This window comes from Bubalus kerabau, chromosome 14, assembly GCF_029407905.1.
Source record: "Bubalus kerabau isolate K-KA32 ecotype Philippines breed swamp buffalo chromosome 14, PCC_UOA_SB_1v2, whole genome shotgun sequence".
Taxonomy (NCBI): Eukaryota; Metazoa; Chordata; class Mammalia; order Artiodactyla; family Bovidae; genus Bubalus; species Bubalus kerabau.
This window is the reverse complement of record NC_073637.1, coordinates 75,424,709-75,451,453: the sequence shown is the minus strand read 5'-3', so window position 1 is coordinate 75,451,453 and position 26,745 is coordinate 75,424,709. Positions and strand designations below refer to the sequence as shown.

General features: G+C 39.9%; 1 protein-coding gene across 1 annotated transcript in view; it reads left to right on the top strand.

Moving 5' to 3' along the window:
- The window catches only part of SLC26A7 (solute carrier family 26 member 7), a 187,033-nt gene that overhangs the window by 35,587 nt on the left and 124,701 nt on the right, over positions 1–26,745 (top strand). The window contains exon 2 of the mRNA XM_055546398.1: positions 5,261–5,563. Coding sequence (XP_055402373.1) covers positions 5,371–5,563 — 193 coding nt within the window. The 5' untranslated portion in view covers positions 5,261–5,370. The remainder of the gene's footprint in view (positions 1–5,260; positions 5,564–26,745) is intronic.

Here is a 26,745-nt window from a genome sequence, read left to right as displayed (position 1 = left end):
AGATTGTCTGAAAATCGGAATTAGTTATTTTTCTGATGTGGGAGAGACCTCCTTGGAGCCCACTCCTGGCTGAGGTCCTGTTAGGTCCTGGCAGTTCCCTCTGCCAGCATCTGATTAACCCCGGGGGAAGTGACTGTTTCACCAACCTCAGGGTTTGCTCCCTGATATAGAAAAACAAAACTGTTATTATTGTTGCCCTTGGGAGGGAACAGTAAGCAGCAGGTCATATGAAAGTCTGTGTGAAATGAAAATATCTCCTCCATTTTAGTAAATTAGAAATGTCACAGCCACCAGCGATTTCTGGCCTCCAAATGCGAATGAGAGCTCCCAAAACTGTGATCCAGCAGATGCTGACCCTCCACCACTGGATGCTGAAGAGCTGGGGGAATGCAAGAAGGTAGGAGAACAGCTTTGGCCTCAGATAGCTGAGGTGCAAAAGAAAGGAATGAATTCAGTGAGCCTAGGGGCTTGCATCGGAGAAGGCAATGGCACCCCACTCCAGTACTCTTGCCTGGAAAATCCCATGGATGGAGGAGCCTGGTGGGCTGCAGTCCATGGGGTCGCTAAGAGTCGGGCACGACTGAGCGACTTCACTTTCACTTTTCATTTTCATGTATTGGAGAAGGAATGGCAACCCACTCCAGTGTTCTTGCCTGGAGAATCCCAGGGACGGGGGAGCCTGGTGGACTGCCGTCTATGGGGTCGCACAGAGTCGGACACAACTGAAGCAACTTAGCAGCAGCAGCAGCAAAGAGGCAAAGCAAGTTATGTGAATAATATCTACACTTAAATAATTTACAGTCTCATGAGCCAAACTGGATAAAATCACACACAATAAATTTCAAACAAGAAAATCAATAGACAGTGAAAATGACTACAGTTGTACACCTATGAATAACCTAAAGGTTATCTAGATCTTTGGTATATAGGAAGAAGGGAACTGTCGGGAAGCCAGGGAAATTTTCATTAAAAAATTACATACTGAGTAAGTGTTCAGATGGGAAAAACTAGGAACATGGAACTAGGGAAATCTGTATAAAACCAAAGAGTCAGTGTGCAGCAGATAGTATACAAATCTGCTAGAATACAAGCAGGATGGGAAGTGTTTTTTCTCAGTGGGAATGCAACTCTCCATTCTGAGCTCCTGTAACATTTGTTGTCTGACTTGATTGTTAATTTATTCTATTCTGCCTTTTGCATTAAATAATCCTTAGAAAATAGACAATATCTTCCTCTCCCCCATGCTTCTATTGCATTTCACACGATCTAGCAAAATGTGATTGATCGGTAAATACTTGCTAATTTAAATAGAGTCGATAAGTAGCTGGTAGAGGAAGGGTAGAGAGTAGAGAAAGGATCACATGTTTACGCTAATGAGTTTGAGTTTAATATTAAAAATTCCTGGAAGTTCAAACGTCAGAGATAACGATCAAAATATTCTAGGAAGAGGATTTTTTTGTTGTTTTACATGGGGATAATGAGTTCATCTTTTTATTTGTAAAGCTGTTGCCTGAACATTTGGGAAAGAGATGTCCCATATAGATGATATGTAGTACTGAATTTTAAGCTAATTTTAGCTATTGAAATTTTTGAATAAATACGTTTAGCTTTGAATTTTATGGGCTAGGTTAAGTGCTCTGAGTGTCTCATGGGTGTGCATAAATTTCTTCACAAAAGCTTTTTTTGAGTTTCTGATTATAATCAATACTACACTTGATAGCATGCTTTAGAGTGAGATTTTGGCATGCTTTAAATAATGTCTAAGCGCATGGAGTTGGAAGAAAACCTGGAGTTTAAAAAATATTTTTAGGAAAGATCTACTCTAACTTTAGGAGGTTTTTTTTTTTTTTTTAATTTAGAGACTTCAGAACTATTTTATCAAACTAATTATTTTCCCTCCTGGTCTTAGAATGAAAGTGAAAATGTTAGTCATTGAGTCATGTCCGACTTTATGCAGTCCCACAAATTGTCTCCTCTACTGATGGAGTTCTTCAGGCAAGAATACTGCAGTGGGTTGCTATGCCCTTCTCCAGGGGATCTTCCCGACCCAGGTCTCCTGAATTGCAGGCAGGTTCTTGACTGTCTGAGCCACCAGGGAAGCCTCCCTGGTCTTTGGATGTTTTAGAGCAATTGTTGGCACTAATATGCTTAGATGTTTCTATATAGATTAATCTTCAATTCCAAAAATTCTGTTCATATTAATTCTTTGTTACTGGCATTTAACACAAAGTTTTTTTAAACATGATTGAAATTGCACAAATCATAGGTGTTGACTGATTATTTCAGTATTTAAGCTTTCAATTACTTTTTTCATTTCTTAACTTGGATTTGAATTTTTAACCTAAATATATTTTGAGAAAAGAATCATTAGTATTAATTTTGATTATAAAAGTAGTAATACTCAGTTTATATATAGCTTCTGAATTTCTTTGTTTATGTCATGGGTAAAGTATATAAAACAAAGTTAGATTGCTGTTTGTGAAGAAAAAGCAACATAACATCTCTATTAAAGGTGAATTTACTTATCTGATGAATCTACCTCTCACACTAAAAGAATAGGGCTAAAATACTATGAGTCTGTGGTGAGACTCTAAATCTAATGAAATGTTCATAAATGTAACATATGTAAACAACTGGAAAAATACGAAGAAAATTCTATTCTGTACCTATGAATAAACTGTACATATATTGCTATATATTTAGTATTCATTGCATTTAAAAAGAAAAGTATTTTTGCACAGATAGAAAGCCAGTGATGTCACTTGTGGAAGACTGAGAGAGTAAAGTAATGCTCAAAATTCTTCAAGCCAGGCTTCAGCAATACGTGAACCGTGAACTTGCAGATGTTCAAGCTGGTTTTAGAAAAGGCAGAGGAGGAACCAGAGATCAAGTTGCTAACATCTGCTAGGTCATCAAAAAAAGCAAGAGAGTTCCAGAAAAACATCTATTTCTGCTTTATTGACTATGCCAAAGCCTTTGACAGTGTGGACCACAACAAACTGTGGAAAATTCTGAAGGAGATGGGAATACCAGACCATCTGACCTGCCTCTTGAGAAACTGGTATGCAGGTCAGGAAGCAACAGTTAGAACTGGACATGGAACAACAGACTGGTTCCAAATAGGAAAAGGAGCACATCAAGGCTGTATATTGTCACCCTGCTTATTTAACTTATATGCAGAGTACATCATGAGAAACGCTGGGCTGGAAGAAGCACAAGCTAGAATCAAGATTGCTGGGAGAAATATCAATAACCTCAGATATGCAGAATACACCACCTTTATGGCAGAAAGTGAAGAGGAACTAAAGAGCCTCTTGATGAAAGTGAGCTGAAAGCTCAACATTCAGAAAACGAAGATCATGGCATCCAGTCCCATCACTTCATGGCAAATAGAGGGAAACAGCGAGAGACTTTATTTTTTGGGTGCTCCAAAATTACTGCAGCCATGAAATTAAAAGATGCTTACTCCTTGGAAGAAAAGTTATGACCAACCTAGATAGCATATTCAAAAGCAGAGACATTACTTTGCCCACAAAGGTCAATCTAGTCAAGGCTATGGTTTTTCCTGTGGTCATGTATGGATGTGAGAGTTGGACTGTGAAGAAAGCTGAGCACCGAAGAATTGATGCTTTTGAACTGTGGTGTTGGAGAAGACTCTTGAGAGTCCCTTGGACTGCAAGGAGATCCAACCGGTCCATTCTAAAGATCAGTCCTGGGTGTTCATTGGAAGGACTGATGCTGAAGCTGAAACTCCAGTACTTTGGCCACCTCATGCGAAGAGTTGACTCATTGGAAAAGACCCTGATGCTGGGAGGGATTGGGGGCAGGAGGAGAAGGGGACGACAGAGGATGAGATGGCTGGATGTCATCACCAACTCAATGGACATGGGTTTGGGTAAACTCCGGGAGTTGGTGATGGACAGGGAGGCCTGGTGTGCTGCGATTCATGGGGTCGCAACGAGTCGGACACGACTGAGCGACTGAACTGAACTGAACTGAACTGAGAGAATAGTTCTTCACCTTAACTTAAAAACAATGAGAAAAATTACAGCCAGAGACACTGGAAGTATCCAAGGTATCCAAGTAGCAATATTTTGTTATTTTAAAGACTTCCAGACAGATCTCTACTCTGGTCAAATAGGCATCAAGAGGGCTGCAGCAAACTATGTACATGCTATTCTTCTTGGCTTCACATTTTTTTTTAATGTATTAGCTCTTTGGTTTAATTCGAATGGCACAGTCTTCATAGATGCAGGCCTTTTCTTCTTGGAGCTAGGCCTTACAATGATAAAATAAAGGTCTTTGACAGCCTGACTATTCCATTATTAAATGTAACATCCTTTCTGAAACAGAGAAACCCCCCAAAAGTCATGTGAAAAGAGGGCAGAATCATAAAAAATGTTGGGAACTCTTCAAACAATATTATGATCCATATGTTATTCCTTAGAAATTTCAGTTAGGATAGTGCTAAGTGTGAGAATTATATGACTTGGAAAAATAGAGAAAACTGAGTGAACCATTCAGACACAAAGAAGAAATGTTGCCACAAATAATTGTTCAATGTAAGCTTATTTTCTTAGCCCATGAAATGAAATTTCTGTTTGTTTATGAGAACTGGCTATTCTGTTGCCAGACTGGGCAGTGGCTGTCTGAATGTTTCTGTATGAATGAAAATCTCCTCTCCCAGGGGAAAAAAAGATAAGAGCATTTAGCAAAGCCTCTTAGGTTTCTGAATATTTCAGAAATGGCAGTCATTTGATATACTGAAAATACCCACTTCCCAAAGAAGTAAATCTAGATTCTCTGACTACATCTTACATAACAAAACCTCTCTGGTTTTTGATTTTGCATAGTTTGTCTGGAGAAGGCAGGAATAGCTGAATGCTTCCTGGTTTCTTTAGCATAACCCAGCCCACTTGCAACACATGCCCAGAACTACCTCATTAGCCACTGGGATATAAGCCAAAACATAAGACTACAGTCAGTATAAGGGGAATTATGGGCAAGAGAGCTCTACACCAACTTAATACTGAATCCACTACTTTTCCAAGATCAGAAAATATTACACTAACAAGAGGTACCACTTCTCATCTCATTCAGATAAAAATTCATGGTTTTAATCTGCATCTTTTATCTAGAATAATTAGCTGTACCATAATAAAACATGCAGCCTAGCTGCATATGTATGTGTGTGTGTGTATGTGTGTGTGTATATATATATATGCTTTTGTTAATCTCTCTCTTATTATTTCCTGGATAGCTTTGACATTGTAAACCACAGACGATTTGGAGCCTGGCTTTGAAGGGAGGTGTTCTACAACAATTTTTTTCTTGTTTAAAGAAGTTTAATCTACAAGAGGTAATCTGAAAATGACGGGGGCAAAGAGAAAAAAGAAAAGCTTGCCCTGGAGCAAGATGCGTATCCCCCGTTGTGAAGACTTTAAACAGTGGTGTAGGTGGCGGCTGCCTATTTTGGAGTGGGCGACGCATTACAGTCTGAAAGAAAGCTTGCTTCCGGATACTGTTTCTGGGATGATGCTGGCAGTTCAACAGGTAGCACAAGGTAATGTACTGCATTTGATTTTCCTGTTTTATACACAGTAAATATCACTTTGCTTTCTTGGAAGAGTATTGTGACCTAGGGTCTACTAACAAAATTGACTTTAATTAACTTTCGGAGAATAAACACACTGAATATCTGTGGAAGCACAAGTAGGAAGACACAAAAGTTTTCCTACTTGTCTTTTGCTTTCTTTCTTTTTGCTGTTTTTGAGAGATATTAAGCATCAAACCAATTTTTAATGGCATTATATATTTGCAATGTTAAAATTCATACTATATGAGTAAAAGATCTGTAATTATGGGACAATGAGTTTTTACAGTTTGACCTTATTGATACAGTTTTCTACTTAGGCTGAATCCAGCTATAAAATATCACCTGGCTTGAACATATCATTTGTAAACCTAATTAGCAGCATACAATGACCTGTTGTAATCTTGCGGGTTGCTATAAGCAAGGAATAGAGCTTTCTGTACATAAAGGAGGCTCTTGGCCAAGATCATTATTTGCAAAGAGAATCCTCTGTCCTTAGAGCTTACATTTTACTGTGCATGCCAATTTAATTCTGTATCACATTATGTACTGTTTATTTCTCAATTATAAATTTAAACTGATGAGAAGTCTGATTTTAACTTTCCCAAACCTGTTTATAAATGATATTCTAGATTTAGATAGATGTTTCTCTGGGGAAAAACTATTAGGTAATTGGTGTGCATGCGGTGTATGAGCGTGTGTGTGTGTGTCTGTGTTTTTTGTTTTCCTTAAAGATATATTCATTGTATTTTTAAAAACTAGTTCAGGTAATAGCTTCCTACCTTGAAGACATATTCATTGTATTTTTAAAAACTAGTTCAGGTAATAGCTTCCTACCTGTAGCAAGAAAAATCTCAAGATTTTTCAGCCTTGAGAATTTGTAAAATGTTCCTTGGCACAGACTCTTTAGATTTATATTTTTTTGCAGTTTTACTACCTCCTGGCTTGAACTATTTTTCATACCATTAAATTATATGCACTTTTCTAATTCTGTAGCTGGAACAAACTGGTTTGTGAGTTTGTGTTTTTAGTATGATTAGGAACATCTGCTCTGGTTGCTTTAAGATCTATAGTACTATCGTACTTCCTGGGGTTCCATTTCCCTGAATAGTCTCATATTTTTAATGACCAGTTTGCTAAAAGCAAAGCATAGTAGTCTTTCATAAAAATGCAAAGTAAATAACACATTAGGCCATTTTTTAGGATTATTTTTATTCAATTTTAAATTCAAAGTGAGACACTACCATGGACTTTGAAACTAAGATGATGAATTTACAAGAGCTTTTTCACCAGGTAGTTTCAGTATATTTTATGAATATATTTTCTTTCATTTATTATAAAGTAAAAGAGAAATTATTTTAAAAAAATTTGCTTTTTCATCTTTCTGAAATATCAGGTTAGTTAGAAAATTTGGGGATATGATAAAAATACCTGTGATATATTATTAGTATTTTCATTTATCTGTCTTTGGTAGTTGATTGTATGACTTTTCTTTGGGTATGGAAATTGAGGTGTTTTGTTTAATGAGTCATGCATTTTACTAGTTATGAAGAAATATGTTGGCCAGCCCCCAATTGATGAGAAGCACAAAGCTTACTCAACTCTTGTGTCTTGGAAATTATGGATCTGGCTCTTGATTCTCCTAGAAGACTTGCAGTGATTGGGCAAGGAAGGGTACACTGCTAGAAAGAGCTTAAAGGTTTTTGTTGGTGTATGGAAAGACCAATTCTGGACAGGGAGTTGGTGATGGACAGGGAGGCCTGGCATGCTGCAGTCCGTGGGGTCGCTAAGAGTTGGACACGACTGAGCGACTGAACTGAACTGAATTCTTCCACAAGTACTTATTCTTTAAAAACAATTCTCAAACTTTCTCATGATTACCCACGATGGGTAAATATCATAAGCTACTATTTGTTGTAAGGGGCCTTGTGCTAAATCCCTTATGTGCAATATCTTCCCCTGTCCCAACAAAATCCTAAGTGACAGTGGTCCTCCATTTCCCACTTGAGAAAGTGGAAACTTAGACAAGTAAATAATTTTCTCTGGACCTTATACTTGGTAAGTGGTAGAGTCAGGACTTGATTCCAATGGTAACACTCAACATTTTATGCTTTATGCTCTACACTGCCAAAATAAGTAGACCTTTTCATAATTCCAGTCTTAGTAACAGAAGGCATTTCTTGGGAAAGGCACAAATGTCCTTCCCTGTAAATTACCTTTGGGTTTGGGCTTCCTAGGTGGCGCTAGTGGTAAAGACCTAAGAGACGCAGTTTCGATCCCTGGGTTGGGAAGATCCCCTGGAGGAGGGCAGAGCAACCCATTCCATTATTCTGGTTAAGAGAATCCCATGGTTAGAGGAGCCTACTTGTTTTTTTTTTTTAATTCTTCTTTCTCAATATATGCAATTAAAATTAAGGTTAATGTAAACTAAAATTTGAGTCTTTTCTGTATGTCAGCTATCAAGGAGCCATTTTAAATTACTTTATTAAAGATTTCCCAATTGTTAAATATAGATGCTTGTTAGTCATCATGTAGTATGTAGTATTTTCTGTGTTGACTATACTCTCTCTAAAATAATTTCTTCTCTTGAGCTTTAGACATTGCTTTTCTGTTCACCTTCTACTACCTCTCTGGCCTTCTCTTATTATTAGCTTTTGCAGATTTTGCCTCCTCTGTTGTTGTTCAGTCACTCAGTCGTGTCCAACTCTTTGCAACCCCAGGAACTGCAGTGCTCCAGGCTTCCCTGTCCTTCACCATCTCCTGGAGTTTGCTCAAACTCATGTCATCGTCAGTGATGCCATCCAACCATCTCATATGTCGCTGCATCTCCTCTTGCCCTCAGTCTTTCCCAGCATGGTTCCTACTCTATCTACCCATTAAACACTAGCATCCTGGAGATTCAAACCCTGGGCCTTCTCTGAAAATGCCTCAGGCTATTTCATCTGTGTAAGAGGCTCTAGCCATCATCACTGTACTTTCTTCTCAACCAGAGATCCATATATTCAACTAGACAAACCTAGAATTGCCTGAAAGCATTACAAATGCAGCACTAGCCTTCTGGAAGAAACAAACTGAATGAAACCACCATCCTTACCAGAATTATAATAATAAATAATAACAGCTAATTTTTAGACACAAAAGAACACGACATATATACAAAACTGAGGCTCACAGAGGATAAGTAATTGATCAAAGTTACACAGTAAGTGAGTTAGAAGTGACAGGATTTTAACCCAAGTAGTCAGGCTCTAGGGACTATGTGCTCCCCTTTCCACCAAGCTTTGTACTAGACTTCCTCTTATATAGTCTTGAGTCATTCTCAGCTCCTCCCTCTCTTTCACTACTATGCCCGCCAGGGTACAATCACCCACCAGGTCCTGGTGTTTCTGTTTCCTAAATATCTTTCCAACCAAGCAGTCTCACTTCATGTCCCCTGCTACCGCCCTGGACCCCTAAACTATTGAAACCATAATCTTGTGGGTTCACTGTCTGTCTCCTCATGTAGGCCATTCCACGCTGTGTCTAACCATATCAGTTCTACGTTCAGAATTCTTCCGTGACCCTCTGTTTCCACTGGGATAAAGCCCAATTCTTTAGAATAATCTGTTAGATCATTAAAAATCTGGGCCCCTTAATACAAAGGTCTACTCAAAGAGATCTTTCCTCTAAGAATCCCTGTCAATCTTCTGGAAAGATGTATCTCCTACTCCCTTTGTACTTTTTATGTATCTCTATGATTGGCCTTAACAGATTGTATTGTATTCTTTTGGTACAATTCTTTATGCACTGGTGGGTAAGCTTTGGAAAGAATGTTTTAATCTTTATACTCTTACCGGTTTATATATTACCTGGCGCATAGAGACAGGTTTTCAGTAAATGTTTCTTGGAATCATGAAGCAGTTTGCCTCCTAGAGACTTTTATTATTTTATGGTATCTTGCTGCCACTCTCGGAAGGGAAATTTAAATTTATTTTTATATTTTAAAAATAAATGTAATAAAGATACTGATAGTAAAAGATACATTAAAATATGAATAATTAATTTCTTCCAATTCTCCTTACTTTTCTGAATTTATAAACTTGTAGCCCCCCAGACAAATATGATAAAAGGTTTACCTGCATTCCTTTTGTCCCCGTGTTTAATTTTTTCTCGAGCCAACATTAACCCATCTAGATGAAAATCTAGATGTCTGGCTTCTCTTGCCAAAGGGAAACAGATGGCCATAAGGGTCTTATGTTTCCATGTGGAAAAAATCTTTTGGCTCCCTCTGTAGACAGGGCATGTGCTTTATATTTTGCCGCAGTCCCCATCATTCACACATCTGCTGCCACCCTTTCTCCTAGTTTCCCGCTAAGTGTGAATTTGTCTCCTCTGACAAGGCGCTTGCTAACATGTTTTGTTGAAATGCCTTGAACTCCCTCTTGAATAAAATCTTTAAGAGGGAACTTCCAAGTGGCAGTGTTGGTGATGGACAGGGAGGCCTGGTGTGCTGCAGTCCATGGGATCACAAAGAGTTGGACACGACTGAGCGACTGAAATGACTGACTCCAAGGTGGCGCTAGCAGCAAAGAACCTGCCTGCCAATGCAAGAGATGTGAGAGACGCAGGTTCAATTCCCTGGGTCGGGAAGATCCCCTCAAGGGGGGCAGCCCACTCCAGTATTCATGCCTGGAAAATCCCATGTATAGAGGAGTCTGGCAGGCTACAGTCCATAGGGTCGCAAGGAGTCGGACATGACTGAAGTGACTTAGTGCGCGCGCGCGCACACACACACACACACACACAAGATTAGGTCCTTAAATCAACAGGAACTTCAGGTCTGTGAACCTGCATCAATATATTTTAATATACTTCATTTCTTTATAATTCTATAATTCTATTTTCTTTTACTTATTTTAAGAAAGTATTCTGGGAAGGAGTTTATAGACTACACAAGATTGCTAAAGGGATCCCCAAAATATTTCCTCCCCAAGGTAAAAGCATAAATGTAGATGTGCTCATTTTAATGAAAAAAAGAAAAGGAACTTTAGGTCATTCTTTCACCATGTTCAAATATTTCTTAGAAATGATTTGTGTGTGTGTGTTTTTTAATATTAAAAACATTGGGAGCACTCATCACTAACATCAGGTGAAAACCATTATAGCTGGCACGTACCAAAATGTTCTTTAATTGACATCTCGCTGCAGAATGTAGTTTGAGGATCAACAAACGTTCTAGAGAATGTCATTAATTTAAACATGTCACCGACATGGTTGGCAAGTTAAGCAGTATAAAACTCCTAGAGTATAAATACTTTAGTTCACATTCTACCCTGGATGACCACTTGAGGGAAAATTTTTTTTGTTTTTTTTCAATCTGAAAACTCAAGCATTGGGACAGGGTGGAGACCTAAAATGCATGACTTACCATATAAGTACCTAATACACTGAGGAGGAATATGAGAATGTTTTGACTTGCATTCCGTGGGATCACCTAGAATTTTTGTTGCCAAATCATGAAAATTTTATGCTGCCATAGGGCTGTCTGATGTTCAAACCACAGTGTTCTGGACCACAGACAAGGGATGGACGTTCCTTATAATAATGCAGAACTTGTGGCATTACTGGTACCAAAATATGTGGAAGCTGATCTTCTTTGTACTCCTGAGGGCAGCTTAGCGACATGTGGAACAGTAAGTGGAATTCCTGGAAGCATTCACTGTGAAAATTAAAGGCTTGTCTGAGAATTTTCCCTGCATGGTTTCAGCCTTGAAGATTAAGAGAAGTAGCATTAGCTACATATCTCTAACCTCTTAATCATTATAAACATGTAGATTATAATTTAGAGAAATTATAATGATTTGTTATATTTATTGAATGGTAACTATTCTCTTCTCTAAGAACAATGGCAGCCAAATATTGCTAAATATATATACTTGCCCTGGGGCTTCCCTTGTGGCTCAGCTGGTAAAGAATCCGCCTGCAATGCAGGAGACCTGGGTTGGGAAGATCGCCTGGAGAAGGGAAAGGCTACCCACTTCAGTATTCTGGCCTGGAGAATTCCATGGACTGTATAGTCTATGGGGTCGCTAAGAGTCGGACATGACTGAGCAACTTTCATTCACTCACTCACTCATACTTTCCCTGACCTCCATAAAAATGTACCCAGGAGCAAGGAACACTGCTGGTTTTTCACTTCTCCATTTTCTCTCATCCCATGATGCATGCTCTCACCCAAAGCTTTGGGCTTCATCTAGCATTTCTGATTTTCTTTCTTTCTTAAATGTAAATTAATGGTGATTTGTGTGTTAAAAGGTTACTTTTATATTTCTGCAGTTAGAATAATACTCCCTGTAATATTTAGACCAGTTCACATGGACGAACCAAGACTTTCCATTTTAGAGTGTTGAAAACTTGGGAAGGTTTGCAACAAAATGGATTGGCAGTGGTTGTGAAGATAAGGTATGTGGCCTATATAGTAGTACAATATAAAATATAAAGTACAAATTATCCTGTTTTTGCCAGCCAGGATGCATCCCTGCTTTTAGTAATTTTTGTAATTAATTACTTTTAGTAATAATACAAGAATCGTTCTTAGTAGTTCTTGGATTTGTTTTAAGGAACAACCCCCCTGCCCCTTCCATTTTTGGTTTACGTGGTTTAAGTGAGGTTCCAATTTTGGCTCTAGGCTGATCAGCAAAATAAGTATCCCTCAACAAGGATTCTCAACTTTGGGGACCCACTGGAGCCAGCTTGGTGACTAGAAGAACATTGGTACCTGAGTCTCATCTCAAACTGGGAAATCAGATTTCCCAGGAGTAGTTCCCAGACATGGAGGACATTGTGATTCTTCTTTTTTCAATTGTCCCAGATTGTAACGTGCGGCAGTGTTGACAGCTGCATCCAGATAGTCATTAGTCCAGGTGAAGACTTGTGGCTCATGTTGATAATGAGCACTATTCCATTCACCAGGTCAGTTACTGGTTTAGTCGTGACGTTTTCTCCTCTAGGCACAAGGAGGGTTTACTATACTACAAACCAGTCATTTCTTATTTTAAAATGGTGATGGCAATACATGTCACCTGAGAGCGGCCCAGTCAGTCTGGATCTTGGAACATGTGCAGAACCTTTGAGGAAAAAAAGGAAAAGGCATCTTCCTTTGTGCTGGGACTACTGACAGTAAGGATGACATTCCTCTATATCTTCCCTCAGCTTCAAAAGCCTGGAAATGAAGCCAACACAGCAAAGGGAACAATAGAGAGAAACTGAATCCTGATGATGGCTAGTACACTTCTGACTTTTCACTTGCATGTGCAAACACTTTTTTGTTGTTAATTAGGTTTAAGTTGTGTTACTTCCAATCACCTTAACTATGCATTTGAGTGTTATTCCAATTTAAATGTTACACAAATTGTCTCCAATTTTCTAAACCCATTAAGATAGATATATATATATATATATACTTTATATTTATATTCATTTTCATGAGAAGAGGAGACTGAGGTTCAGAACCTTGGGTATCTTGCCCTCAGTACTGCTAAGAGAGACTGAAATATACATCTACCAGGCTCCACCCCACATCCCTTGCTGTCTGCTGTTCTCCAGTTTGCCTTGAGTACAGCAGACATAACCTGAGTGGACTAGGAATGACACTGAGAGGCACACTGCACATCAGCCCCTGAGTCTGCCCCATCTGTGATGACATGTCAGCTTCCTTGATAAAATAAAACCCGGAGATTCTGGCTGAGAGGGGAGAGGAGTGTGGCAGGGGGAAGGAGTACCTACACCAGAGCTCCTGTTCTTTCCCTTGAGAGCTGCTCATGCCCCCTGCTAGACTAGCTTAGGATGAGGGACAGAAGAGAGACGTGCTTTAATACTGGCCTGCGAATTCAACAAACAATAAATAGCTTTTACCATGTGGCAGAGGTGGCTCACCCCTTCACAGATCACAGCCTTGTTGTAGCAAAGGGGCTTGCACAACTCAATGAAGCCATGAGCTGTGCCAGGCAGGGCCACGCCAAATGGATGGGACACAGGGAAGAATTTTGACAAAACATGGTTCACTGGGGTGGAGAAGGAAATGGCAACCCACTCCAGCATTCTTGCCTGGAGAATCCCATGGATGGTATAAAAAGGCAAAAAGATGTGACGCTAGCTGAGCCCTCCACATTGCAAGGTGTCCAGTATGCTGCTGGGGAAGAACAGAGGGCAATTACCAAGAGCTCTAGTAAGAATGAAGTGGCTGTCTCATTTTAAAATTGAGTTTTTTTCCCCTTTATTTAAATCTAATTATCTAACAGCAAATATTCCTGAATGGAAATAACAGGCCGAAGTTGAGTGGTGCCTGCACCCTTTCTGTGGGCGTGGGCTTTGCAATTTGTCATAATCCCAAATATCCCCTATGCTTTTACATTAATTCTGCTTCACTGCTGTCCTTTTCAGGTCTAGAGTAGGAAGTTCTCAAACTCAGCTCAAAGACACCTTGATTGTCCAAACCCATCAAGGCATTCAGGAAAACAAGATATTTATATAAAAAGCAAACTATAAATAGCCAACTTTTCTCTTTTTACACAGGCATGAACTCATGAAAAGGTTTTTCAAGGCCCTTTAGTACCTGGATCTCACTCATATTGTTTTCATCCTATGTTCTGGCTGCTCTGAACAGATCTTAGTGTTCTAAAGGGTCATGCTTGTTTTGCCTCAGGACATTTGCACGTACTGCTTCCTCCTAAATGGATAATCTTTCTCCCCTCACCCTCTTTATCTGAGTATATTTTCGCATACTTAACCTGGGTTAGGTTAGTAGTTCTCAACCTTGCTTGCATATTTTAATCTCTTTTGGCACTTGAAAAAATACCCGTGCCCCAACCCTATCCCAGGTAAATAAAAATCTCTGAGAATTTAGGGCAAATCATTTAATGTTTTGCACCTCAGCTTCCTCAAGTGATGATAAAAATAAAGAAAAATGAGCAGCTAGGGTTGAGAACTATGGATTTTCAGAAAGTACTTGATAGATACCTCTATTTTGCTTTCCCATGGTACCCTCACTTATCCACTTCACTAATACTGTCACATTGTTTTTGATTTATATTTGACTTTTCTTCTAGGCTATTAGTTCTTTGAAGGTGTAGACTGTTTACAGTCTAGGTTGACCAATCGTTCTGGTTTTAGCGATAAATGTCCTGAGTCCTAAGAAATCCTTTCAGCTCCTATCAATGTATTTGGCACATAATAGGTGCTCAAATGTTTCTTGATGGTAAAAAAATCATAACTCAAATGATAGGATAGAGCTTACCTGTGCTCACTCTTTTGGTGGATACTCTTCTCCATAGACACTTAATCTCTTACTGTTTCCAATATTTAAGCTCATAGATCTGTTGATCATGAAGCTTTTTGACCATGATAATTCTTTATTTACACTCTTGTGAAATCTCATCTGTACAATATGTTACAGGATGAACCTATTGCCTTAACCTGTCTAGTGATTAGAACCAATGATCTTTAACAGTACTTGTTTGTGAACCAAGAGAATGTATGTCTATAGGAATTTTGTTTTCATACAGCTATATTTCTTGGATAGATGCAAATTTACCCTTAATTAAGCTCTTAATATCACTTAACCCTGAGCCCACTGATGCAGTGAACCAGACAGCTGATCACATTGTGTTTTATTAATAACAGTGCTAAGACCACCATACACAGTTGCCAGAGGGAAATAACGTTTATCATTACCCATACAATTTGTGTTTGATTTTTTAATATGTAATTCTTGGGAGAGCTTACTACTACCTAATTATTTTGTTTTTAAGAATACTAATGTGTCTTCTAGGGTTCTTTATTCATTTCTAGTTTTAAAAAATACTTGAAAAAAATACAGGCTTTTGCTATGTTTTTGGAAAGAGAGAACAAAAAGGCAACAATCTAGCCCACAAGGGCCTTGTTTTTCCCTGTCTCAAATTTGTACAAAAATATATGAGAATATGATCTTATTATTCCAACCTTGAGGATATTCTGGTGTGGGAATGCAAGGGTGGGAACATTTTCTTAACGAAAATTTGCAAAATATTAGTTTTAGCAACTTTCTGAGTAGCTTGTATAAATCCAGGGAGCTGCCAAATAATATTGTTTTTATGTGGAAAAATGAAGAATTTACAATCCTATCTAATAAGAATGACATGAAATTAATATTTGGTGATAAAAATTGGGTGACATAGAGAAAAAAGTGACAGTCTTAAAAAAAAAACTGGCAAGACTTGAATAGCTAAAGATACCCGGTATTATAAGATTATAAGATACCACTTCAGCATTCTTGCCTTGAGGCCATGAACTGTATGAAAAGACAAAAAGATATGACACTGAAAGATGAACAACGCCCCCCCAACCCCCACCAGCTCAGTAGGTGTCCAGTATGCTACTGGAGAAGAGCGGAGAAATAGTTTCAGAAGTAATGAAGAGGCTGAGCCAAAGCAGAAATGACACCCAGTTGTGGATGTGTCTGGTGGTGAAAGCAAAGTCAGATGCTGTAAAGAACAATATTGCATAGAAAGTTGGAAACTTAGGTCCATGAATCAAGGTAAATTAGAAGTGGTCAAACAGGAGATGGCAAGAGAGAACATCAACATTTTAGGAATCAGTGAACTAAAATGAATGGGAATGGGTGAATTTAAATCAGATGACCATCATATCTACTACTATGGGCATGAATCTCAGAAGAAATGGAGTAGCTTTCACATTCACAAAAGAGTCTGAGATTGAGTACTTCGGTGCAATCTCTAAAACAACAGATGATCTTGGTTCACCTCCAAGGCAAACCTCAATATCACAGTGGCCAAGTCTATACCCCAACCACTAATGCCAAAGAACCTAATATTGAGTGGTTTTATGATGATATACAAGACCTTCATAAACTAACACCAAAAAAAAAAAAAAAAAAAAAAGATGTCATTTTCATCATAGGGAACTGGAATACAAAAGTAGGAAGTCAAGAAATCCCTGGAGTGACAGGCAAATTTGGGCTTGGAGTACAGAATGAAGCAGGGCAAAGGCTAACAGAGTTTTGCCAAGAGAATGCACTGGTCATAGCAAATATTTCCCTCTTCTAGCAACCCAAGAGATGACTATACACAAGGACATCACCAGATAGTCAATACCAAAAACAGATTAATTGTATACTTTGCAGCTGAAGATGGACACTCTACATAGTCAGCAAAAACAAGATTGAAAGCTAACTGTAGCTCAGATCATGAACTCTCTATTGCAAAATTCATACTTAAATTGAAGAAAGTAGGGAAAACCACTAGGCCATTCAGGTATGACCTAAATGAAATTCCTTATGATCATACAGTTCAGTTCAGTTTAGTTCAGTCGCTCAGTCGTGTCCAACTCTTTGCGACCCCATGGATTGCAGCATGCCAGACCTCCCTGTCCATCACCAACTCCCGGAGTTCACTCAAACTCATGTCCATCGAGTCAGTGATGCCATCCAGCCATCTCATCCTCTGTCGTCCCCTTCTCCTCCTGCCCCCAATCCCTTCCAGCATCAGGGTCTTTTCCAATGTGTCAGTTCTTCGCATGAGGTGGCCAAAGTACTGGAGTTTCAGCTTCAGCATCAGTCCTTCCAGTGAACACCCAGGACTGATCTCCTTTAGGATGGACAAGTTGGATCTCCTTGCAGTCCAAGGGACTCTCAAGAGTCTTCTCCAACACCACAATTCAAAAGCATCAATTCTTCAGCGCTCAGCTTTCTTCACAGTCCAACTTTCACATCCATACATGACTACTGGAAAAACCACAGCCTTGACTAGATGGAACTTTGTTGGCAAAGTAATGGCTCTGCTTTTGAATATGCTATCTAGGTTGGTCATAACTTTCCTTCCAAGGAGTAAACGTCTTTTAATTTCATGGCTGCAGTCACCATCTGCAGTGATTTTGGAGCCTAAAAAAATAAAGTCTGACACTGTTTCCACCGTTTCCCTATCTATTTGCCATGAAGGGATGGGACCAGATGCTGTGATCTTAGTTTTCTGAGTATTGAGCTTTAAGCCAACTTTTTCACTTTCCACTTTCACTTTCATCAAGAGGCTTTTGAGTTCCTCTTCACTTTCTGCCATAGGGTGGTGTCATCTGCATATCCGAGGTTATTGATATTTCTCCCAGCAATCTTGGTTCCAGCTTGTGCTTCTTCCAGCCTGGCGTTTCTCATGATGTACTCTGCATATAAGTTAAATAAGCAGGGTGACAATATACAGCTTTGACGTACCCCTTTTCCTATTTGGAACCAGTCTGTTGTTCCATGTCCAGTTCTAACTGTTGCTTCCTGACCTGCATACCAGTTTCTTAAGAGCAGATCAGGTGGTCTGGTATTCCCATCTCTTGAAGAATTTTCCACAGTTTGTTGTGATCCACACAGTCAAAGGCTTTGGCATAGTCAATAAAGCAGAAATAGATGTTTTTCTGGAACTCTCTTGCTTTTTCCATGATCCAGCAGATGTTGGCAATTTGATCTCTGGTTCCTCTGCCTTTTTCTAAAACCAGCTTGAACATCTGGAAGTTCACGGTTCATGTATTGCTGAAGCCTGGCTTGGAGAATTTTGAGCATGACTTTACTAGCGTGTGAGATGAGTGCAATTGTGCAGTAGTTTAGGCATTCTTGGCATTGCCTTTCTTTGGGATTGGAAGAAAAATGGATCTTTTCCAGTCCTGTGGCCACTGCTGAGTTTTCCAAATTTGCTGGCATATTGAGTGCAGCACTTTCACAGCATCATCTTTCAGGATTTGGAATAGCTCAACTGGAATTCCATCCCCTCCACTAGCTTTGTTCGTAGTGATGCTTTCTAAGGCCCACTTGACTTCACATTCTGGGATGTCTGGCTGTAGGTGTGTGATCACACCATCATGATTATCTGGGTTGTGAAGATCTTTTTTGTACAGTTCTTCTGTGTATTCTTGCCATCTCTTCTTAGTATCTTCTGCTTCTGTTAGGTCCATACCATTTCTGTCCTTTATCGAGCCCATCTTTGCATGAAATGTTCCCTTGGTATCTCTAATTTTCTTGAAGAGATCTCCAGTCTTTCCCATTCTGTTGTTTTCCTCTGTTCTTTGCATTGATCACTGAGGAAGGCTTTCTTATCTCTTCTTGCTATTCTTTGGAGCTCTTCATTCAGATGCTTATACTTTCCTTTTCTCCTTTGCTTTTTGCTTCTCTTCTTTTCACAGCTATTTGTAAGGCCTCCCCAGACAGCCATATTGCTTTTTTGCATTTCTTTTCCATGAGGATGGTCTTGATCCCTGTCTCCTGTACAATGTCACGAACCTCCATCCATAGTTCATCAGGCACTCTATCTATCAGATCTAGTCCCTTAAATCTATTTCTCACTTCCACTGTAAGGAATTTGATTTAGGTCATACATGAATGGTCGAGTGGTTTTCCCCACTTTCTTCAATTTAAGTCTGAATTTGGCAATAAGGAGTTGATGATCTGAGCCACAGTCAGCTTCCGGTCTTGTTTTTGCTGACTGTATAGAACTTCTCCATCTTTGGGTGCAAAGAATATAATCAATCTGATTTTGGTGTTGACCATCTGGTGATGTCCATGTGTAGAGTCTTCTCTTGTGTTATTGCAAGAGGGTGTTTGCTATGACCAGTGCATTTTCTTGGCAAAACTCTATTAGTCTTTGCCCTGCTTCATTCCATATTCCAAGGCCAAATTTGCCTGTTACCCCAGGTGTTTCTTGACTTCCTACTTTTGCATTCCAGTCCTCTATAATGAAAAGGACATCTTTTGGGGGTGTTAGTTCTAAAAGGTCTTGTAGGTCTTCATAGAACCATTCAACTTCAGCTTCTTCAATGTTACTGGTTGGGGCATAGACTTGGATTACTGTGATATTGAATGGTTTGCCTTGGAAACAAAAGAGATCATTCTGTCATTTTTGAGATTGCATCCAAGTACTGCATATCAGACTTTTGTTGACTAGGAGGGCTACTCCATTTCTTCTAAGGGATTCCTGTCCACAGTAGTAGATATAATGGTCATCTGAGTTAAATTCACCCATTCCAGTCCATTTTAGTTCGGTCATTCCTGGAATGTCAACGTTCACTCTTGCCATCTCTTGTTTGACCACTTCCAATTTGCCTTGATTCATGGACCTGACATTCCAGGTTCCTATGCGATATTGCTCTTTACAGCATTGGACCTTGCTTCTATCACCAGTCACATCCACAGCTGGGTATTGTTTTTGCTTTGGCTCCATCCCTTCATTCTTTTTGGAGTTATTTCTCCACTGATCTACAGTAGCATATTGGGCAACTACTGACCTCTGGAGTTCCTCTTTCAGTATCCTATCATTTTGCCTTTTCATACTGTTCATGGGGTTCTCAAGGCAAGAATACTGAAGTGGTTTGCCATTCCCTTCTCCAGTGGATCACATTCTGTCAGACCTCTCCACCATGACCCGCCCATCTTGGGTGGCCCCACATGTCATGGCTTAGTTTCATTGAGTTAGACAAGGCTGTGGTCTGTGTGATTAGACTGAGTAGTTTTCTGTGATTATGGTTTCAGTGTGTCTGCCCTCTGATGCCTCTTGCAACACCTACCGTCTTACTTGGGTTTCTCTTACCTTGGTCGTGGGGTATCACTTCACGGCTGCTTCTGCAAAGTGCAGCTGCTGCTCCTTACCTTGGACGATGGGTATCTCCTCACAGCCACCCCTCCTGACCTTGAACTTGGAGTAGCTCCTCTTGGCCCTCCTGTGCCTACGCAGCCACCACTCCTTGGACTTCAGATTATACAGAGGAAGTGACAAATTGATGCAAGGGATTAGATCTGACAGAGTGCCTGAAGAACTATGGATTGAGGTTTGTACAGGAGGCGGTGATCAAAACCATCCCCAAGAAAAAGAAATGCAAAAAGGCAAAATGGTTGTCTCAGGAGGCCTGACAAGTAACTGAGAAAAGAATAAAAGTGAAAGGCAAAAGAGAAAAGGAAAGCTATACCCAACTGAATGCACAGTTCCAGGGAACAGCCAGGAGACATAAGAAAGCCTTCCTCAGTGATCAATGCAAAGAAATAGAGGAAAACAATAGAATGGGAAAGACTAGAGATCTCAAGAAAATTAGAGATACCAAGGAAACATTTCATGCAAAGATGGGCATAGAAAAGAACAGCAACAGTATGGACTTATCAGAAACAGAAGATATTAATAAGAGGTAGCAAGAATACACAGAAGAACTGAACAAAAAGAAGGTCTTAAAGATCTAATAACCACAATGGTGTGGTCACTCACCTAGAGCCAGATATCCTGGCATGTGAAGTCAAGTGAGCCTTAGGAAGCATTACTACAAATAAAGCTAGTGGAGCTGTTAGACTTGCAGCTGGGCTATTTCAAATCCTAAAAATGATGCTATTAAAGTGCTGCACTCAATATGCCAGCAAATTTGGAAAACTCAGTAGGGGCTACGATACTAGAAAAGGTCAGTTTTCATTCCAGTCCCGAAGAAAGGCAATGCTAAAGAATGTTAAAACTACTGTGCAACTGTACTCAGTTCAGATGCCAGCAAAGTAATGCTCAAAATCCTTCAAGCTAGGCTTCAGCACTATAAAATCCTTCAAGCTAGGCTTCAGCACTACAACCGAGAAATTCCAGATGTACAAGCTAGATTCAGAAAAGGCAGAGGAACCAGATATCAAATTGCCAGCCTCTGTTGGCTTTTTCTATGATCCAACAGAGGCTGGCAATTTGATATCTGGTTCATTGACGACACTAACGTCTTTGACTGTGTGGATCACAACAAACAGTGAAAAATTCGTAGAGATGGGAATACCAGACCACCTTACCTGTCTCCTGAGAAGCCTGTATCCAGGTCAAAAAGCAACAGTTAGAACCAGACATGGAACAATGAACTGATTCAAAACTGTGAAAAGAGTAGGTCAAAGGTTATGTAACTTATATGTCACCCTGCTTATTAAACTTGTATGCAGAGTACATCATGAGAAATGCTGGGCTGGATGAAGTGCAAGCTGGAATCAAGATTGCCAGGAGAAATATAAACAACCTCAGATATGCAGATGACACCACCCCTATGGAAGAAAGTGAAGAGGAACTAAAGAGCCTCTTGAGGAAAGTGAAAATGAAAGTGAAAAAGTTAGCTTAAAACTCAACATTTAGAAAACTAAGATCTCGGTATACAGTCCCATCACCTCATGACAAATAGATGGGGAAACAATGGAAACAGTGATAGACTATTTTCTTGGCCTTAACAATCACTGCAGATGGTGACCGCAGTCATGAAATTAAAAAGATGCTTGCTCCTTGGAAGTAAAGCTATGATAAACTTAGCATATTAAAAAACAGAGACATCACTTTGCTAACAAAAGTTGGATTAATCAAAGCTATGGTTTTCCTGTAGTATGGATGGATGTGAGAGTTGGACTGTAAAGAAGGTTGAGCACTGAAGAATCGATTGTTTTGAACTGTGGTGCTGGAGAAGACTCTTGAGAGTCCTGTGGACTGCAAGGAGATCAAATGAGTCAATCCTAAAGGAAGTCAGTCCTGAATATTCATTGGAAGGACTGATGCTGAAACTGAAGCTTTAATACTTTGGCCACCTGATGTGGAGAGCCAACTCATTGGGAAAGACCCTGGTTTGGGGAAAGATTGAGGGCAGTAGGAGAAAGAAGCAACTGAGGATGAGATGACTGGATGGCATCATTGACTTGATGGACATGAGTTTGAGCAAACTCTGGGAGACAGTGAAGGACAGGGAAACCTTGCTTTCCTCTATGGCATCTCAAGGAGTCAGACATGTGAGTGACTGAACAGCAACATGGTATTATATGAAATAGAATTTTAAGAAATCAAGTCCTACTAATCACTGTTTCTCTGGAGAGGATCTCAGGGGAACTCTATACACAGGTTACATTTAGGGACTACATCCCTCTTTATTAGCTGAATTATTGTTTAAAACATAGATCTAGTAAAGTTGGAGTGGAGCACAACAATTTAGGCCTGACATTGAAGAGCTATTAATATTTCTTTTTTTTTTTTTTCATAAAGCTGAGATTTGAATGTGCTTGTGGAAAGAAAGAGACATATCACAATTAGTCTTGAGGCAGGTCCTGGTCTTTTATTATCATATCAGTAGCAAAATGGTTCAGTTCAGTTTAGTCACTCAGTCGTGTCCGACTCTTTCTGACCCCATGGACTGCAGCACACCAGGCTTCCCTGTCCATCACCAACTCCTGGACCTTGCTCAAACTCATGTCCATCAAGTTAGTGATGCCATCCTCTGTCGTCTCCTTCTCCTCCCACCTTGAATCTTTCCCAGCGCCAGGGTCTTTTCCAATGAGTCAGTTCTTCGCATCAGGTGGCCAAAGTATTGGAATTTCAGCTTTAGTATCAGTTCTTCCAATGAATATTCAGGGCTGATTTCCTTTAGGATGGACTGGTTGGATCTCCTTGCAGTCCAAGGGACTCACAAGAGTCTTCTCCAACACCACAGTTCAAAAACATCAATTCTTCAGCGCTCATTTTTCTTTATGGTCCAACTCTCACATCCATACATGACTACTGTAAAAACCATAGCCTTGACTAGACGGACCTTTGTTGACAAAGTAATGTCTCTGCTTTTTAATATGCTATCTAGGTTGGTCTCAGCTTTTCTTCCAAGGAGCAAAATAGTAGAAAAATAGCAAAAATACACATATGGGTGGACATGGCCTTTCCCATCATGAAATGCGTCTCCTTCAGACTGTCCTACTTTGACCCTCCAATCTGCAGCCCTCCTCTTGGATAGAGGAAGTGGGAGGTGGTGGAGAGGAATCTGAGGACCTGTGCTTTGCCACTTCATCTGAGGTGGTGGCGCTGTCACTGTCCTAGAGAGAGGTGGATGGAATCCAGATATTTGAGAAGGTGGAATTGAGGTCAGAGGTAGGGAGGTTAGCAGAAGCATACGAACTCACAAAGCCTGTGAGTATAAAGTTTAGTACCTGGGTGTCAACCAGTGGGGACCAGGACCTGAAAGGTCAAACTAGAAAAAAGTGTCAGAAGCTCAGTCAAAGTGTAAGAACAACTCAGAATTAGTACCTGGCTCCAAGATTCTGGGTAAAAAAGGTCTAGATTGCATAGTCTTTTCTAATTCCTACCAGCATATGCTGCTGCTGCTGCTAAGTCACTTCAGTCATGTCCGACTCTGTGCAACCCCATAAACGGCAGCCCACCAGGCTCCCCCGTCCCTGGAATTCTCCAGGCAAGAACACTGGAGTGGGTTGCCATTTCCTTCTCCAGTGCATAATAGTGAAAAGTGAAAGTGAAGTCACTCAGTTGTGTCCGACTCCTAGTGACCGAGGTCCATGGGATTTGCCAGGCAAGAGTACTAGAGTGGGTTGCCATTGCCTTCTCTGACCAGCATATGAGCAGGCCTCAAATTTCGGTATGTGGGACTGAGCCCACAGGAGTCAGTGAGAAGGTGCACCTACCTATGAAGAGATATGAAAGGGCAGGAGACATTAGCTAGCAGTCAGTGTAAAGTTGGGAGGAAAGTTCTTATCCTTTGCTGATCTCTGGCCTAGTGAGTGGTTTAGAGGGGTGTTATATAAATGTGGTCTTCAAAAAAAAAAAAAAAAAAAAAATCCACTAAAATATGCCTTAAGGCCATTCCTGTTCAAGTTTACTTGGATAGAGTATTCAAGGGAAAAGAGTATCAGGACCTCTGAGAAGCCCTGATATCCCCAGTCACACTCTGCCCTCTGTGATCAGTACCTCCTAAAAAATTAGCATTCAACACCTTTGAGCTGGTGCTGGTTTCTGCAATGAACTGCTCACTAACTTCATTTCCTGACCTCTTTATAACCTTCTGAACCATTTAATCTTGCTTGTGCCTTCACTCACCTGATAATCAAGGCCTTTCTTTGCTTTGTTCCTTTGTTTTTCTTCTCATAGCCTTCACAGCTTTGGATAAGTGTATCATTTTATTCCTGGGCCTGTTCCTGTGTTTATCAGCACTCCATGAAAGAGATCCTAGTACTTTGCTTGACACACTAGTTTACTTATAAATGGAATTGATTCTTATTCAGTTCAGTTCAGTTTAGTTCAGTCATTCAGTCGTGTCTGACACTTTGCGACCCCATGAATTGCACCACGCCAGGCCTCCCTATCCATCACCAACACCCGGAGTTCACTCAAACTCATGTCTATCGAGTTGGTGATGCCATCCAGCCATCTCATCCTCTGTTGTCCCCTTCTCCTCCTGCCCCTAATCCCTCCCAGCATCAGAGTCTTTTCCAATGAGTCAACTATTATTAGTTGCCTTACTAATATATCTCACAGTATAATTGGAGACCTGGAGAAAAAAGCAGGTTTTTAGAATAATTTTGGTATGCTGTATGAATGAAGAATGTACAAGGTATAGCAATAGCACTGATAACATTATCTTCTCTTCCTAGAGTGTCAATGAGATTGGAAGTCAAGAGGAAATTATACTTTAACTGAATCTTGAAGGGTAATACGAGTTTTCCAGGTAGCTCACAGATGCAGGGCACTGTAGAAAGAAGAAAAATTATGCAGTGATAAGAAGAATAAAAGAGCATAGTTTGTTTAAATACTTGTCAATAATCCCACTTGGTAGGAGTTGTAGCTGGAGAGGTTAGCAGAGTCCAGATCATAAAAGTCTTATTGAATAACATGGAAAAAGTGTTTAGGCTTATTTTCCATGAGGACATTAGTGGATCTTGAGGGATGACAGGGGGTGACAAAGGTTTGTATTATAAAAAAATTACTCTGGCATCAGCTTATATTATATACTTGACAGAGGCAAGAGACTAGGTAGGAAAGACTATTTAGGAGAAATCTTGTTCTGTGGTTGGAACAGAGAAAGGCAGGAGTAGCAGCAGTGGGAGAGAAAGAATCCACCAGTTTTAAATGGAATAGCTAAGGTGATCAATGTACTCAGGGATGTGAGGGTGAAAAAGAAAAAGCATGTTTGTGATAACTTCTAGGTTTCTGAATCAGGTGACTAGCTGGGTGACAGTGTGATTTTCTGGGATAGGGGTTATGTAAACAGGGAATCAGCTACATTTTGTGTTTGTATTTAATGCATACTGTTTTGTTGTGGTGGTGGAATTTATGGTGGATGGGATCAAAATAAATAATTAATAAGCAATTTTCATTTGGGGTTTGTTACGTAAGTGCCCGTGGGATCTCTAGTTGGTATACCTCTGGATCTAGAGTTTAGGAGAATATTATTAAGATATTTGAATTAACCATGATTATCCCATCCAATCCCATGACATCAATCATGCATGGATGGTCCTCTAGAATAAACAGAGGAATCAGAATGGAATAAACCTTAGGAAACAGTGATATTTAAGTGGATGAGAAGCTAGCAAAGGGGAATGTGGTCCATGAATATCATGGCGCTCTGGGAGTCAATGGATAAGAGCTTTCAGGAAGGTATAGTTGACAGGGTAAGTTATATCAATGAAACACAGAGCCCCCAGGACAAAAGGAATAATATTTAGAAGCCAAAAAAATGTGACAGTCAACAAAAGAGCCCTAGAAAATATTCTTAATGACAAAATCAATTTTATCAGAACAAAGTGCCTCACAGCTCTTTAGGAACATGGGCAACCTGTGGAAAAATCTTGTAAAAATTCTGTCCATGTTTTAACCCACACCAATTGTAATCCTCCAATAAAAGTTTCTATGATCATATCTCTCACAGTTTCTTTATTTTTAAAGTTTGACTACACTGATTGTTCTAGAAACTGAACATAAATTGTTTAATGTTGGATAATGTTTGTTTCCGGCAAGGACCTTACAGTTCATATTTCATGTTTCTTTAATTCTCTCGTGGAATTTAATAAGTGGATTTGGTTTCATAGTAGAGCCATATGAGGCTTCCCTGGTGGCTCAGGCGGTAAACAATCTGTCTGCAATGCAGGAGACCTGGGTTAAGTCTTGGGTTTGGGAAGATCCCCTAGAGAAGGGAATGGCTACCCACTCAAATTTTCTTGCCTGGAGAATTCCATGGACAGAGGAGCCTGGTGAGCTACAGTCCATGGGATTACAAAGAGTCAGATACGACTGAGTGACTAACAATTTCACTTTCCAGTATTCTTGCCTAGAAAATTCCATGGACAGAGGAGCCTGCCAGGCTGCAGTCTGTGGGACTGCGAAGTG